Source organism: Mustela lutreola, chromosome 5 (assembly GCF_030435805.1).
Source record: "Mustela lutreola isolate mMusLut2 chromosome 5, mMusLut2.pri, whole genome shotgun sequence".
NCBI classification, from domain to species: Eukaryota; Metazoa; Chordata; class Mammalia; order Carnivora; family Mustelidae; genus Mustela; species Mustela lutreola.
In genome coordinates, this window is record NC_081294.1 from 28075147 (window position 1) to 28092833 (window position 17687).

General features: G+C 40.0%; 1 protein-coding gene across 2 annotated transcripts in view; it reads left to right on the forward strand.

The window, feature by feature from the left end:
- SPEF2 (sperm flagellar 2) overlaps window positions 1–17687 on the forward strand; it is a 182360-nt gene that overhangs the window by 125109 nt on the left and 39564 nt on the right. For both annotated transcript variants that reach the window (XM_059173780.1, XM_059173781.1), the window contains 4 exons: window positions 7591–7738; window positions 9787–9915; window positions 10982–11120; window positions 13925–14154. In XM_059173780.1, coding sequence (XP_059029763.1) covers window positions 7591–7738; window positions 9787–9915; window positions 10982–11120; window positions 13925–14154 — 646 coding nt within the window. The remainder of the gene's footprint in view (window positions 1–7590; window positions 7739–9786; window positions 9916–10981; window positions 11121–13924; window positions 14155–17687) is intronic.

The window sequence follows — 17687 nt, forward strand, 5'->3', positions numbered from 1 at the left end:
CCAAAGGGGTCCTTTGGGAAAAGTCAATGACATGGGTCAAGTATAATGCAATAAGGGAGGGATGGGGCTGTGGCCTAGTGGAAATCACACTCCTAAAGAGGTATGTGCTATATCTCCCAGACCAAATACCATTTAAGAATGAGGCCCAGTATGGCCAGATTTTATAATTTTCCTGGAAAAGCCAGAAATTCAGATTTGTATGTGAAACCTACTGATTTTAGCATGTTAGAAATGAAATTAAATTTATAAAACTTTGCAGAGCTAAGAAAAACACACATCTGGCCTGTAGATCTCTAGTTTGCATAAGCTACCTATGGGGTAAGTACTATCCTCACTACCAAGGAAAACGAAGATCCAGAAAGGTAAAAAATTTTGCCAAGGTCACTTATCAGGTCATGTATCAACAAGGAGATCTGACCTAGGACTATATGAATTCAAAGTTCATGTCCTTTTCAGCTTCACTGGGAAGCCAAGTGACAACAATAGTCCCTGTGTTTAAGGTGCCCATACCAAATCAAAAGAGAAGAGAAGAGCATACAGATAACTGTAATGTAAGGAGAAGCTTCCCCCTGTACAGAAGGTGCACACAAGGTTTAGCTTGGAGGACCACTGTTCCCTCACTCTCCAGTCCTAAGTGCCCAAGGTGGTTCTGTTTTCATTCTGTGCCAGGTGCTCTTTGGGTTTCCCCAAAACCAAAAGAAACCCAAACATTTCCAAAAAACTTTGTGGAAGAGATGGAAGAGGTGGAAGAGGAGCTTACCTCAGGGTCTCAGAGGGAGGAGGTGACACTTCTGACTGGGTGTTTTCCAAGTCCCTTTCTGGCCACTCGACCTCCATGGTTCTTTTCTCTAGTTCGTCCCACAACAGCCGTAGTGTTCTTTCCTCCCTTTGTGTTCTTCTTCTGTTCCCTTTTATCTTCCTTCTTTCATTTCTCCCTCTCAAAAGCGATTGTAGTTGCCTTTCATTGTCTTGCTTCTTCTATAAAAAATTTTAGTGGGATTTTGACACAACTAAGAAAAGTGCATGAAGTAGAACTGCAGGGCTTGCTGAACACACCTAAAGTTACTCGTGGAACCAGCACGTGGGAGAAATGGGAAAGGTCCACACCTACCCAGCCCTTGCCCCTCCCCAGTTCCAATCCCCTGGATTCCTACAACGTGGACCCTCCACTTGCCTTTTGACTAACTGTTCCCTTGATATTCATAAGTTTTAAGTCTATTATACCTCTAAACAGTACACTTTAGCTTTGCTTGCTTTTGAATTTCAAATATATGGACTCATACTTTTTTTCTCTTTGTGTTTTCTTTTCCTCAACGTTATTTATGAGATTAATTCAATGTTGTTGAGTGGAGCTGTAGTCCGTTCCTTTTTGTTGTTATACATTGTTTCATTATATAAATTTATCACAGTTTATTGAACTAGTCTGCTACTAATACACATTTGGGCTTCCAGTTTGTGCCATTATGGATATCCTTGCTATGAACATTCTTGTACTTGTCCACTGATGCACATATGCACACACAGCCTTTGGATATATGGCTAAGAGTGGTTGCTATCTTCAATGTCAGTAGATGATACTATACATAATACTTCAGTTTGCATAAGTAATACCAGATTTTCCCATTCACTGCAGTATTATCTTTGTCATAAATTAAGTGACCACATATCATAAATTAGTTCTGTTGCTTTGCTCTATTTTTCCATCCTTGTACCAAAACCACTTAACATCATATCATTTGTTATCCAGATGAGCAAATCTTCCTACCTTGTCATCTGTCCAATGCATTTTGGCTTTTCTTGGCTCTTTGCCTCTCCATATAAATTTTCAAGTTAGTTGTCAAAATTTACGAAACTGTTGGCTGTAGATTTTTTTCGATGCTATTTATCAGATTATGGAAGTTTCTTTACATTTCTAACTTACTGTGAGGGTTTTTTCATAAATATATTAACAAAAAATTTTCATGCATCTATTGAGATTGCCAAATGATTTTCTTTCTGTTTTCTATCAATAGCGAAATACCATATTGGTCAATTTTCTAATATTAAACTTAAATCACATCCCTGGAATAAGCCCAACATTATAATGAAACATCATACTTGTTACATATTGCTGGATTGGTTTTCCTAATAATTTACTTAGGGTTTTTGAATCTGTTCATGAGTGAGAAAATCCTATAATTTGTCTTTCTCATACTGTCCTTGTCAACTTTTAGCATTCATGTGATACTAGCCTCATAAATCAAGTCAGGATATGTTTCCTTTCTTTTTATTCTTTAGAAGAGTTTGAGGAAGTTGGAATTATTCCCTCTTGAAGTGTTCAGTAGCCTTATCCAAGAGGCCATCTAGGCCTGGTGAACTAAAACTTTTCTTACGAGGAGGTAATCTTCCTTATCTATAATGGGTTTTTTTTTTTTTTTAGAAATTATGGTTTTAAATATTGTTTACACATTATATCTTTGTTCACTGTTTTATTTTTATCCTTTCTGTATCTTTTCCCGTTTGCTTTTTCACTCCTACTTACTTTTAGAAGTAGTGCATTATATTATGTTCTTTTACTGGTTACTACAGGTTACACCATAAATTGTTAACTTATCAAATTCTAAATATTATTTAGTCAGTAATTCATGGTGTTATCTCTAAAGTAACCATTAAGTGAATTAGTGTGTAGTGAAAAATGAATAAATTTAAAATATTAAGTCCAAAATAAGAAAAGAAAGGAGGACAGAAAAAGATTTAGGACAAAGAATACAAATAGAAAGCACCTAGTAAGACGATAGATATAGACCCCAAATGTATCAATAGCTACTTTATAAGGCAAAATGATCCAGTTAAAGGAAAGAGATTGATTTATTTTATTAAAAAAAAATATGTGATGCTTATAAGAACACAGAAATCATCTTCTGTTCTTTTTTTTTTTTTTTTTTTTTTTTTTTTTTTTTTTTTTATTTTTTATAAACATATATTTTTTATATACATATATTTTTATCCCCAGGTCTGTGAATCACCAGGTTTACACACTTCACAGCACTCACCAAATCACATACCCTCCCCAATGTCCATAATCCCACCCCCTTCTCCCCAACCCCCTCCCCCCGGCAACCCTCAGTTTGTTTTGTGAGATTAAGAGTCACTTATGGTTTGTCTCCCTCCCAATCCCATCTTGTTTCATTTATTCTTCTACCCACTTAAGCCTCCATGTTGCATCACCACTTCCTCATATCAGGGAGATCATATGATAGTTGTCTTTCTCTGCTTGACTTATTTCGCTAAGCATGATACGCTCTAGTTCCATCCATGTTGTTGCAAATGGCAAGATTTCATTTCTTTTGATGGCTGCATAGTATTCCATTGTGTATATATACCACATCTTCTTGATCCATTCATCTGTTGATGGACATCTAGGTTCTTTCCATAGTTTGGCTATTGTGGACATTGCTGCTATAAACATTCGGGTGCATGTGTCCCTTTGGATCACTACATTTGTATCTTTAGGGTAAATACCCAATAGTGCAATTGCTGGGTCATAGGGCAGTTCTATTTTCAACATTTTGAGGAACCTCCATGCTGTTTTCCAGAGTGGCTGCACCAGCTTGCATTCCCACCAACAGTGTAGGAGGGTTCCCCTTTCTCCGCATCCTCGCCAGCATCTGTCATTTCCTGACTTGTTGATTTTAGCCAAGGGAAGCAAGGGAAAAAATGAACTACTGGGATTTCATCAAGATCAAAAGCTTTTGCACAGCAAAGGAAACAGTTAACAAAATCAAAAGACAACTGACAGAATGGGAGAAGATATTTGCAAACGACATATCAGATAAAGGACTAGTGTCCAGAATCTATAAAGAACTTAGCAAACTCAACACCCAAAGAACAAATAATCCAATCAAGAAATGGGCAGAAGACATGAACAGACATTTCTGCAAAGAAGACATCCAGATGGCCAACAGACACATGAAAAAGTGCTCCATATCACTTGGCATCAGGGAAATACAAATCAAAACCACAATGAGATATCACCTCACACCAGTCAGAATGGCTAAAATCATCTTCTGTTCTTAACCCGAGAGGAAAATGAGGTAGTGTGATGACTTCCAGTAGCCACCATGGAATCCCAAACCCTTGACCCAGAGGCTCAGAGCTCCCCATCATGCTAGTACCAACTCATGAAGCATTCTCATAAAGTAACTAAATACTAGTTCCTATATATTTAATCAGCATTAACAATTTTCATGCCTTGGCCAATGTCATCTTTCTCTCCTAAAATATGTTCTTCCTTCCTTCTATTTGATTAAACTATATGCTTTCTGAAAGTCTTCAGAGCTAGTTCCTGCTTTGCTTCCTGAGTTGTTGGTTGCTGTTTGAACCTCTTGTCTTCTCTGATCATGTGCTCTTCCAATCCCTGTAACAGTATTATCTTCCCAAGCATCCAGCTCTTCCTATCTAGGAAGATTCTAGGTGATTGTAATGTTTATCTCACTATTTTCCTAAAATAGTAATTGTAATGTTTATCTCACTATTTTCCTAAACACTGAACACTGGATTCTATACCTGGCAACATGCCCACATCTAATATGATACTAAGCCCTCAGCACAGTCTGACATGGGACTGCTGCTGTACCGAAGATGCTGAGGTTACTACTGATAATGATGCCAATGACAATGGTGATGAGTTTGATTACAACTACCAAGCACCAGAGAATGGGAAACCAGAGCTAGGAGTTTGAGGGGGGAAAAAAAAAGGAATTATTATTCTTATGGAGCTACATAAAGTAATTTACAACTCTTACAAATCCGATTAGAATTTCCTAGGGGAGATGACATCGTAGAATATTACATTATTGGAAAGAGCAGCACATAGCAAAAAGAGCACTGGCTACCACTCTGGGTTTAGTTGTATGATTTTGTGGAAATAACCTCTTCCAGTCTTCAATTCCTTATCTGTAACATGGGAGACATTCCACATACCTTTCCTCTCGTGAATGGTTGGAAGATCTAATGAAATAATGTATGCCGATGTGTCTTGGAAATTGTAAATATAATAGATCATGATGTTAAAATTTATTAACAATTGTACTATTTTCCTTGTGGACTTTAAAAACCACATAGAGGGTTGCCTGGGTGGCTCAGTCTGTTAAGCGTCTGCCTTGGGCTCAGATCATGATCTCAGGGTCCTGGGATTGAGCCCCGCATCAGGCTCCCTGCTTCTCCCTCTCCCCACTGCTTGTTCTCTCTCCCTCTCCCTTAAATAAATAAATAAAATCTTTAAAAAAATAAAATAAATAAAAACCACATAGAAATAAGGGAGAAAAGTTTAGTTAGTACTAATCTAATTAGTATTCCTAATAATTATATTTGAATCCTGCTTTTATGTCTCTCACAGACATTTATGACCTTGATATCACATGGCCTTAAAGGGAATTTTAAGTTTCCAGTGAGACAGACATGCCTGGGCAAACAACTGTAGGGATAAACAGTACCAGCAGGGATGAGAGCAACTGAAAGCAGAGAGTTTTAATGCGGGCCTTTTCCTACACAGCAGTCCCACCAACAGCTACTCGTTTAGTGCGCAATGTTAACTTTTAGAAAAACTTTCTTCTAATTAACAGGTATGCAATGATTTCAAAGAAACAAGTCATAGCTAACGCCCACAATGTCAAGACATTATTTCTAGAGTTTCTTTAGACTTACAGGTAGATTGCTGAATGTATTGTGAATTATGTTAAATTTTGAAAGAGGCTCAGAGGTCTTTGAGGGAAGTGGACCAAAAAAATGCAGATGATGATAATTATCATCATCATCACCACCACCACCACCACCACAAAGTTGTTTATAAAGGAGAAAAATCCAATTTTAAAGGGAATTGCTAACTTACTGTGCTTTGCAAAAACAGATTCAAAACTGAATTGCTTGCAATTTGGGGGGAGATTAACAAGTCTGCTTTCAGCTTTACCAAGAATTTTAAAGCACAGCAGATATTATGAAATCCATTTTTATGGCTTAAGGGCATCTGATTAAAACCACATACATACACTCACACAAAACTGGCTTGTTCTCTGAAATCTTTCTGTATTTCTCCAAAGTTCCACTGATCTTAAAGAAGCTGTGGGTAAGTTCCGTGGAATAAGATCATTTAAAAAGAAATTCCATCTATTAATAATCATTTCCTGGGCATCCCCATGAGCATAGCAGGTGCTAAAAGCTGCTTGAAGCCCATTTGGAGGGTGGAACAACATTTTACATTCATAGAACATTTGGGGACAGCTACATGCTGAGCCCAGGGGTCTGAAGTGTGCAGGAACTAGGGGCAAGCGGGAATTGGCTGGTGTATCTCGCCAGGGGAGAGGAGAGCTTATGACTTATTCATCTTTCTACTCACCTCCATTCAACTTCCTTTTTCTCCTCTGAGCCCCTCACCCATTCCTCCCCAGAAATAACACCAGGCTTGGACACAGTAGGTACTTTAGTAAATGACCCCCCACCCCATTTCTTTACCAGTTGCTTTATTGAGATTTAAGGTTTTTAAACATATGTTTCTCCTCCCTCCTCTGGGTTTGGCAGGTTTTCTTTCTCCCTTTTGGGAATCTTTTCTCAGTTCTCATTTCTGGGGGCTACACCCTCAACTGCTCTTCACCTCTCCAGGGGCAGCTGGCCTTATTTCAAAAGGTCTGGCCTTTGAAATGCACGGCCCCAGTTGCAGCAGCCTCAAGACAATTTTTTTCTGCTTCCTGAAGCACAGAGCTCTGGAGGAGGGATGGAGGGGTCGCAACCGCACCGCACCCTACTCCTCCTTCAGCTACGATGAGGAGGCCCGGAAACTCATCTCTCACACCAAGGCACTCCACTCACGCGACTGAAAGGAGCGGGTAGCTGAGATGGCAGGAAGCTGCAAGTGCCCTGAGTAGAGGAAGCTGACAGGTCATCCTCATGAGCCCTGCGCTTTCTGGGATGATGTCTAGTGTTAGAGGAGAATGGAAGCCCAGAACGCAAGAGTCGAGGAGCCCAAATAATACAGGGCATGCAGTCCCAAAACTTGGTTGGGGAGCAGGAGAAAGTCTTACCCATATTATGTATAAAGCACAGTTACAGGTAAAATATGTGGACAGATGCAATTCTGCGGTATTAAAACTTCATGGAAGGGCACTATTAGGAAAAACTGTCTTTAAAACTCTGTGGAGCAGTGTTTAATGATGATGATGATGATGATGATGTGAGAAACACTGGTATGGGGGAATGCCCTGGAAGAATGGTGAGTGTTAAATCCATAGAGTCTGAGATTAAAAAGAAAGCTTTTCAAAAGCATCATTATGGAGCTGCCAGAATGTGGAGGTGTCAATGAGGAAACATAAGACTGAACTGCAGGCAGGCCTGGAGAAAGTGAGCAATACACACACACAGGAGGAAAGCCACTTCTTGGAGCCCGGGCCAGGTTCCCATATCAGTAAAACACTGAAGAGTGCCTTCCGTAAAGACTGAGTACATGGCACGGTTGTTTACAAGAGAATGAGGCTTCAGCTCAACCGGGCGATTACGAAATCCACATGGCTCTCATATTTAAGTGTCGCATCCATCAACATCTTGCTTGTATCCGACCAGGTGGCTGCTGAAATTCATCAGAGGCTCATGGAAGAAGAAAAGGAAAACCTGCCAGCGGACACGAAAGAGAGATCTCCTCAGATGGGTACAAATAAAAAAGTCAAAAAGGAACCACCCAAGAAGAAAAAAGCAGACAAAAAAGCAAAAGGTACTGAAGGCTTTGGCATCCCAAAGTGCAGATGCTTTAACTGTCCTGGGTAGAACACAAACGTCTAAGCAGGCACGTTAAGCTGCTGTTGGTTCGGTTTGGTTCTGAGACCCAGGCTCTGGTGGTGTTAGCTGGCTAATCGTACTGGGTTTATCCAAATAGCTGAGCATATCCAAGGTAAAATAACCCTTAAGGACAGTTTGGAACGTGCTGGAAGAACTCCAGATGGTACTGTGTAATCTGAACAGTGTACCCAAAAGGGGTTATATTAACTGAGAAGAAGTTGGGTGAAAAGCGATTATATGTATATAAGTTTCAGGTTGAATTCAGGTTTCTGGTTTAATTCAAGCAAGTTCCACTCTTCTGGAGGCCTCCTGCCTATCTCTGCCTCAGAGGCCTCAGGAAAAAGCAAAGGTAAGAGAAAACTCAGGCTGACACAGACCTCCTGTCAGCCTTGGGATTAACTCTGGCACAAACATTATGCCCCCTCTGAATGTCTTCACTTGTACATATTTAAGGTGAGTTGAGGCAAGAGAGGAAGAGACAGAAGCACGGGGTCAGAAGTCACTTCACTAGGCAGTTGCTCACGGGACACTTGTTAGGCACCCACTAGAAGAGAAGCGTGCCATGATGGGGGCTAAGGACACGATGGTGAACATTAAGAACGAAAACAAAAACCCAGTCCCTACCCTGATGGGAACTCAGTCTAGCCCCAGAGACAGACATTTGATCCATCATTGCTCTTTAGTGGGAAGGTGCAGGCGACCTTGAGCGCAAGGTCACCTCAGTCCTTCTGAGGAGTGGGGAAACACTTCCCAGCGGGAGTACATTTAAACAGCCCTGAGGAGGAGTAAGAGGAGGAGTTGAGGATGTGGGCATGCCCGGGGTTGAGGGGTGGCACTTGAAGCCAAGAGAAGAAGAGCACCACAAGGAAAAACACACCACTTAGTCCATCTCAGATGGTAAAATTGAAAGACATGAGCAGCATTTGGAGGACATGCTTCAATGTACTTTTAATGGATAAATGGTTGAGTCTAGTCCCTTAATTTTACAGATGATAAAACAGAAATTGAATGAGATTAAGCTCCCTTTCACCTGTAATTTATACATCTACTGTTGCAACTACATTTTTTTTAAGTATTTTATCTCTTTATTTGACAGAGAGACAGAGAAAGATCACAAGCAGGCAGAGAGGCAGGAAGCAGGTTCCCCGCTGAGCAGAGTCCAAAGTGGGGATGGATCCCAGGACCCTGAGATCATGACCTGAGCTGAAGGCGGAGGCCAAACCCACTGAGCGACCCAGGCGCCCTGCAACGACATTTTATTACAGTTTCTTTATTTACAGTTATGTCTTCTTCACATGACTTGAACCCCTTGTGGTCAGACCTTCAAGACAGATTTATTGCACTAAGTAGAACTACGTAAAGGGAGCCTGCAGCTAGAATCACACTGCCATTTCTCAAGGATAGATTGTCAGATAAATGCTGACAAATTCTTATTTTCTAATTCTCTTATATAATCATGGAAGTACTTCCAGTTAAGTACTACTGAAAAGATTGTTAAGTAGATTACAGATTCTTGACTGTGAGCCGCATTTCAGCCATCGTGTGGATGTTGTCAGCTGGTCTTTTCTTGATGAGGATCTGGGACGCACTTGGCTAACACTAGTACCTCTGATGGAATAGTACTTCCGCAGCTGGCTAATGGCCTCCGTGCTGTGTTGCAGTTTGCTGACTTCCATCGCCAATCTCTGCACTGCACCTTCCTTGGAGTCTGTAACTGTGTCTGCCCTCCCTGCACACCTCACTTTCCCATGATGCTACACAAAAGGGGCATTTTCACATGTGTCTAGCCTAGATAACACCTGGAGAATTCTCAAGGAAAGATCCATACTTCCCACTCACAGTCAGGACTAGGGTCTGTCCTTTCCAAATCCCAAGAGGTTTGCGGTAGACCCGCACGTGTTGCTTGGTCGACATTTTGTCCAAGGAGCTGTGCGTCCTCTTGCATGCTGGCTCGCTCCTCCCCAAGTTCCACTGTGCTTTCAGGCAAATCACCACCGATGGCAGAAGTCACACCTGTGACGGTGACAGCAGAGGAGATTGCCCAAATGGAAAAGAGAAAAGAACTGATGCTCAAAATCAAGGAAGAACACCTCGCAGCTCTGCAATTTGAAGGTAGCATTTGGAAAGAACTGAGATGATTCTTTTCAGTGGAAAACAGACCAGTAGGAAAATAGCTTTTAAATGGCTCAAGTTGTGTCGGGGGAACACAGAACAAAGGGATTGAAAAGTACAGCATTTCATTGGTTGTTTTCATAGGACCACATGAGGGCTAGATTCAGCCGTCCTATAACTGTGTGCTGAGATCTCAGAAAGAGAAAATTTGGGAGGGGGCTAGGAGAACACTAGCAATAATTAACAATCTCAGAGAATAGACACAAAAAGAATATGTCAGAGTCTGTGTGGTTTTACAGGGGTGGTTTTCTATGTGAAGAATAATTGAGGCCTCTCCTTAGGAAAATAAATCCCAATGGAAGGCTAACAGTCCCTGAATGTGAGTTCTTGGTAACAGAGGCCCTAGAAGAGCCAGTCCTGGATCCATAATGTTCAAGAGCTTCCTTTTCTATAGGTAGCAGTGATTTTATAAGATATATCCCCCTGGCCCTTCCACTTGTCTTAGAATGCAACTGAAAATGGACGTTGAAAAAAATCAGGAAAATGAGCAAATGAAGCCAGTGGCAGTGGAGGAAGCAGCGAAGAAACATGGGAAATCTATTTCAGAACTAAAATCCACAAATCTTAGTGTGTGCCATGGGCAGCAACAGGCCCTGGAATACAGAGAATTTACCCTAGTTTGGCCAGTGCTAAGAAAATACAATGGTGTTGCCATCCTGACGTTCTTTAAGTAGGGAAATATTAAGAGACTTTGTATCTTCCCCCTTTTGAAATTCAGAGATTATCTATTTGTTCTTTCCCACTCCAATTTATCAAAGAACATAATGCTGAAAAGTGTAATAAATGTAAAGCTCAGTTTATAATAGTTTTGGCTTAAATAAATTGTCAAATGACCCTACCATGCATTACCCATTTTTTTCTCAGTGACATAGATTAATTATTACCTATACTCATATATTAAATGTGCACTTAAATCTTCACAAACTGAAGCATGATTGGTTTAAAATTGAATTCAGCTGGTGAGAAAATGCATGTATATATAATCCTTCATTTTCTTTTTAAATAGAGATAGCCACACAGTTCCGGCTTGAACTGATAAAGACCAAAGCATTGGCTTTCCTTGAAGATTTAGTAACAAAGGTGGTCGATGTATATAAACTATTGGAAAAGTGGCTTGGTGAGAGGTACTTGAATGAAATGGCCAGGTAATGTACCCCATGGCTTTTCCAAGGCATATATTTTTCTTAATTCCTGGAGGTCAAAATTAGCAGGTTTTTAGGCATTTACAACTGTAAATTACATTTGCAAATAGAAATTTTGACCTTTTAGGGAATCACATATGCATTTGTATTGGTTCTTCTCAAACACTAAGTCATGGGTCAAACTGTCCTATTGCAATGTCCAGTTTTACACATCATTTCTGAGTTTGGTTTTTAGGCTGCTCGATGAGGACCATAGTTTACAAGGTATGTTTATAGGTAATTTCAAAATATTTTTCAGAAGTAAGATTGTGTTTCATATCTTTCTAATGTTAGACTTATTTTTAGCCAGGGCTGATTAATGGGAGACTAAGTCCAAAACAACTGCAATGTTTTATCAGTGAGGCTGACTCCCTTGTAAGGGTAATATCCAGTTCCACTTTGCTCTTCGGTTCCAAAGGTTTTTCAGACTTCTCATCTCTAGTGAGGGGCAGAGACTCTCATTCTCTTAATTCTCCCCTAAAAAGCAGCTCAGCAAAGCAGAAACAGCCCTCAAGTGAGAATCAGGGGACATGATGTTCCAAGAGATGGGAATTCCTTCATTGTCCACAGATGAACACCATGCCTAATCGCTCGGGGCCCCATGGCTTCATTTATAAAAGGACACACAGCAACCAGGCTATTTCAGAGGTTTCTATTAGATCTAGATTCTGGGAACACTACAGTTTGGAATAAACATTGGCTGGAAATTTAGAAGTTGCTACCTACATAGAATACAAATGGCAAGTATTCTCAGAAATAACTATTGTCTGGAAAATAGTTGTTATGGTTTGTTTTCTATAATCCTTGTCTCATAATGAAAGTTCTGTTGTAAAATCTTCATCCTAGTTTTTTTTTAATATCTGTTGTGCTATATAATAACTAACACCCCCCCCCCACACACACACACCCCTCAGCCTGGTAACCTTACTGCAGTAGGCTTAAAATAATTTTACTACTGGGTAGCCAAGTCTGTTACTCGTTAGCGTCACAGAGCAGTGATGTTCAGTTCTGTTCTCTGCCTGCCACTTACAAATGAAAATGTATTTTCTTAATTCATAGCATTCGCAACTCCCAGTCACGTGACCCTCAAGAGTAAATGCTTCTTATATTTTTTATCAGATGTACTCCAATTTCTCAGATTTATATTCTGTGTATATATCTGACCCCTGAATGTGACTGCAAGAAGTTAAAACCAGGCCTGTTCAGGCATGCTTTCTGCTTTGGTTATTGTACAAATTCTCTGGTGATAAAGGGAAAATATAGAGAGAGCTACCAGATCCCTCAGAACTCCAAATCTTGCTTTCCGTTCCCTTGGCATTTTTTAAAAATTTTTTTAAAATGTATTTTCAGCGTAACAGTATTCATTGTTTTTGCATCACACCCAGTGCTCCATGCAATACGTGCCCTCTCCAATACCCACCACCCGGTTCCCCCAACCTCCACCACCACCACCCCCCCCCCGCCCCCGCTGCCCTTCCCTTGGCATTTTTAAATCTCTTCCCTTCCTGGTAACCTCCACTAGGTGGAGCACACCCATTTTGAGATCCTGGTTGTGGCTCAGTCTTGGTGGGCAGTGGGAGGCCTTCCTCACTCAAGGGAGCAAAACTTAATTGCTATCCATTCCCTTTCTCCTACACACCCCAGTGCACACACACCACGAGGCACAAACGAATTAGATAATACGCACTATGTGGGCACTTGCTAGTATAGCATGCTGTTGAATTCTAGGGTTGTCTTTTCAAAGAAAGCAACTAATACTATTTTTTAAAATTTTCAGTCTATAATATATTTCGGTGTTCCTCAGTTACATAAAAGTAGATTAAAAATGGATTTTTCCTTCATGTCCTAACTTTATTGCAAACTAGATGCACAGTCCTTCCTGTAATACAGTAATATCATATTTATTCATGTATAAAACTTCTCTAGCTTTTGAAATGGCCCTTTAATTAGGGCCATAACTATAATTCCCAGTGTAGGTTAAATCCATGCTCTGTGTGATTTCATATTAATAATTATAAGGTATGGAGTTACACATTACTGGCTTCATGCAAAGATAAGGAAATTCAGGGAGCTTAAATTTAAGTTCCCAAGGACCTATGGCTGTGGAGTGTTCTGGAATGGGAGCTCAGCTTCCAGGGTTCTTTCCACTGCACCTATTATTGCTTATACTACATCATTTAACTAGGAATTATTGCTTGTAAAAATAGAAAGCAATTTAAATGTGTTTATATTATGAGAGTCCATTCTGACTTTGTGTCTTAAATAACATCAAACTCCTCCAAAGTTAGAGAAAAGTCACTCTTCCAGAAATCCATTATCAAATTTGATTAACTTAATAACTTTTCCTGATTCCAAATAAATGTGTCAATCTAACAGTTGAATTTTACAGATTCTTCTATCATATAACTTTATTCTGGTGAATACCTAGAATGAAATATATCTCTTGACACAATCGTACTTACACAGTAAAATATGTTCTATTACTAATAAAACCATATTTGATGAAGTCCCTTTTTGTTCAGCTTTGTATACGTATGTGACCATGAGCTTTATAGTGAGCAAATACTTATTTCCAATCTACACTTATTTAATTATACTCTGTCTTTTCACAAAGTGGGTTTGAAGAGAATTGGAATTTGGAAACATGCAGATTGAGTTGTCTACTTTAGCTACACAATGTGTAGACTCTTTGTATATGTCTAGTAAGCAAACATTGTTAATCCAGTAGCATTTAGTGGAGATAACCCTTCGCATTTTTCCATTTTCAGTGTGGAAAAATTAACCGAGGTGGCTCGCTATCACATTGAAACATCTAAAAAAATTCAGAATGAACTCTATTTAAGCCAAGAAGATTTCTTCATTAATGGCGATGTGAAAGTCTTTCCAGACCCTCCTCCCCCAGTGCGCCCCCCACCTGTGGAAAAGGAAGAAAATGGCACCCTGACCATCGAACAGCTTGATAGTCTTCGAGATCAGTTCTTAGATATCGCACCTAAAGGTAGGAAAAATAATTATCATGAAAAAGCACAAAAAAGTTTAAGACTCATCAGGGTAGCAGTCACTTGCTCACAAGTAAAATCAGCCCCCTGGGTTGCATGTCACCAAAATGAGCCCTCACTCTGCTCTAGTTTCTCACACATCTGCTTCATACAACATAGATCTGAGAGAAACAAACAGGAGGAAACGTGACTGATCCTTTGGCAGTGTGGTGGTCTTCATTCCTGGTAATTCTCCTCTTCGGACCGTCCCTGTCCCTGGCCAAAAAGTTGGTAAACTTGGGTCTGACTCTGGCAGTTGAGAGAGACAGCATTTGGACATATGTCCAGTCTAGGGTTTGGACCGAGATGATGAGTTTGTGTTTCTGTCTCCCCTACTAGTCTGTGGAAGAAGACCAGGGAGTAGAGAACTTCCCTTCTCCCTCAATGCTTCACGACTAAGAATAGAACCAGGGAACCTGTCAACAAAATATTTGCTTAACTGATGAAGGTGTTCACATGTATGTGCACATAATATTTTATGTACATGAATTCTTTATTTCCTCCACATGTTATCATTATGACTCTGTAACATGTGCAAGTGCTTTCTTTAAAAATTCATTCTCTTTCTACTTCCAGATATTCTTCAATGAATTCCATCAATTGATAGCACAAGTAATTCAGACAGATCTTATAGAACTATCATCTCATCTCCATTTTATTGGTCTGGACACTGAGTCACAGAGCAGTTTTTACATATGGTCATATGTCATTCAGGCCTCTTTAGATTCAAAGCTCTTGCCCCTTCTCACTGAACTAAGTCACCTTTCATAATCAGGTTTATTTTCTCTCCCAACATCCATGTATTGGAAAATCATTACTTTTCCCTAGAGAATAGCCAACTGACTTTAATCTAGCACTAACACAATTCCACTTTCATGGTGAATATACTCACTTGCTTTTTTTTTTTTTTTAAGTCAAGTATTTCTATAAATCTCCATTGAATCTCATTAGTCAAAAGGGCATTCCTTAATTCTAAATCGGAACATCTCCTGGCTAAGCCCAGCAGATGAAACAAGGTGTAACCATGGGCCTCTGGAGGACCCCCTTCCCTGGCACATGTCAGCTCGTCTAACAAGCATGAGCGGACTCCACCTCCAGTACATAAAGGCACACATGACAACGGTTGATGGATACCAGCTCCAGCTGGTGGTATTTGGGCAGGAAGGAAATGCAGCCATCAGCAGGCATCAAAAAATGGCAGTTTTATAAAGCCAGCCCATAAAATCTCTTCCATCCGACAGGCAGATTCGATTCTCTTCCCCGCGGTGTGGGGTTCACAAGGCCCTCTTATTACATATTTCCTTCTCGAGAGTTACTTTTGTTCTTCATTATATCTACACTAATTTTTATGTTTAAAACAAAAAGATAACATATATAAAGATTCTGAATATGAAATACACTTTGATTTAATCCTACACTAGGGTGATGAGAAGGAAATCATCCAAGTAGCAGGTCAAAACTAAAAGCATTTGGGGGCATTTCAGTAGGTGGAAGTGGATTTTGAAAATTATCAACCACTCATAATCCCTTTTAAAAGGGACCTTGGGGGCGCCTGGGTGGCTCAGTGGATTAAGCCACTGCCTTCGGCTCAGGTCATGATCTCAGGGTCCTGGGATCAAGTCCCGTATCGGGCTCTCTGCTCAGCAGGGGGCCTGCTTCCCCCTCTCTCTCTCTGCCTGCCTCTCTGCCTACTTGTGATCTCTGTCTGTCAAATAAATAAATAAAATCTTTTAAAATAAATAAATAAATAGAAGGGACCTTGGTATTCATGACGACAACCATAATACATTCTTGGATTCAACCTCAAAACCAGAGCCTCCATTTCAACTAAAAGTTTAAAAACAACAAATAGCAGCTGTAAGTTGGCAGACACATGTCATAGAAGATTAACCTTACAAACCCTTGGGAATAAAGCATGTCAACTGATACATTTGTCTGTTATCTGAATATGGTAGAATGAGTGCAACAGCTTACAAAGTGTGGTGGAAAGAGGAAGGAAGGGGGGAAGAAAGGAGGCAGATAATTATATATTTTTGAAAAAGTAGATGCAATAGGAAAACCACTTGCCCAAGGGACTTAGAGTGTAATTTGAAAAGGCAAGCAAGGAAGAAGAAAATATAAACTTCTATTTAATTTCTTTCTGGAAGAGCATATGAACTTTATAAAAGTGCTCAGGAATGCAGAGCAAAACAGGATCAGTGCACAGTGAGGTCGGTCAGGGCTCAGGGAAGGTTTGAGGGGATACTACCTTGGAGGGAGGAACTGGAAGAAGAGGGATTGATTGCAGGGATATAGGGGATATTTCAAGTTGGAGGAACAGCCCCTGGCCAGCATGCAGATTAGAGGCATGGGTGTGGATGTTCTGGGAAATGTCAGGAGGCTGCTTTGCTGCTTCTTCCTCAACCCTAAGAACTTCAGGCAAACAGACGAGGAGGCCTTCTCTAAGGAACCACCACCATCCATCCACCCAAGCTGGAGAATTATCCCAGATTCAAGAATAACCATTGTAATTACTACAAGGTTTACAAGGCTATACAATACTGTGAGAGTGGGGGGTCTTGAGGGCTTATGGGCTATGAGCAATCAGTTTAAATGACTTATGGGCTATGAGCAATCAGTTTAAATTCTTCATTATTACCTCAGTTATGCTATGAGCAATCAGTTTAAATTTTTTATTATTAGCTCAGTTATGCTATTGAACACAAGCACACATGCACACACACACATATTCATTGCTTTTTAAGTACGTGTAAAACCATAGCACAGTATCAGGTAGTCTATCAATAAAAAGAATGTTCACTGTTCTTATTCTTGCTAATGTTGTAAAAGGAAGGCAAAATAATTATCATTCCATTTTCTCGCTCCCAGAATCACAGTTCTCTGATGTTTACTTGGAAGTCAGGTTGCAAATGCAGACATTGCCCCTCCCCGAGGAAGTCCAATAATCACCACTCACCCTTTCTCCCTGACTCCTTTAGCTCCCAAGACATCCTCTGACTTTAGTCTTTCTTCCTCGCTCTTTCTTCCTGTTGTCCACTGCCTTAAATGATACACAGCCATCCATCTTTTAAATGAAATCTTTTATCATATTCCTTCTGAGAACTGGAAAATAATCTTCTTTGGCATCTTCCACTGTATTTACCTCAGAACTGTATAATTTTGAAAAGACAAGCTCAGTTGAAGTAATCAGTTTTGAAAGTATGGAGCAACTGGTTGAATGTGGCATATTTCTAAATGTGTGATCCTACAGAACATCTTCCTTGAACTTGAAAACTGCTGTTATTTTTAAGAATGTATATTTATATATTAAGAAATATGAGCAATTTCCATGAACTATTTCATATTTGCCAGTGTAACCTATGATATCTAAGAGGCAACTCTCATGCTTACTAAAATATGGTGAAATATGATGAACAGATGTGTTTTTCTCTAGGAAAAAGCATATATGTTCACACATAGTCATTATATAACTAGGCCCGCAGGAAGAGGTTTT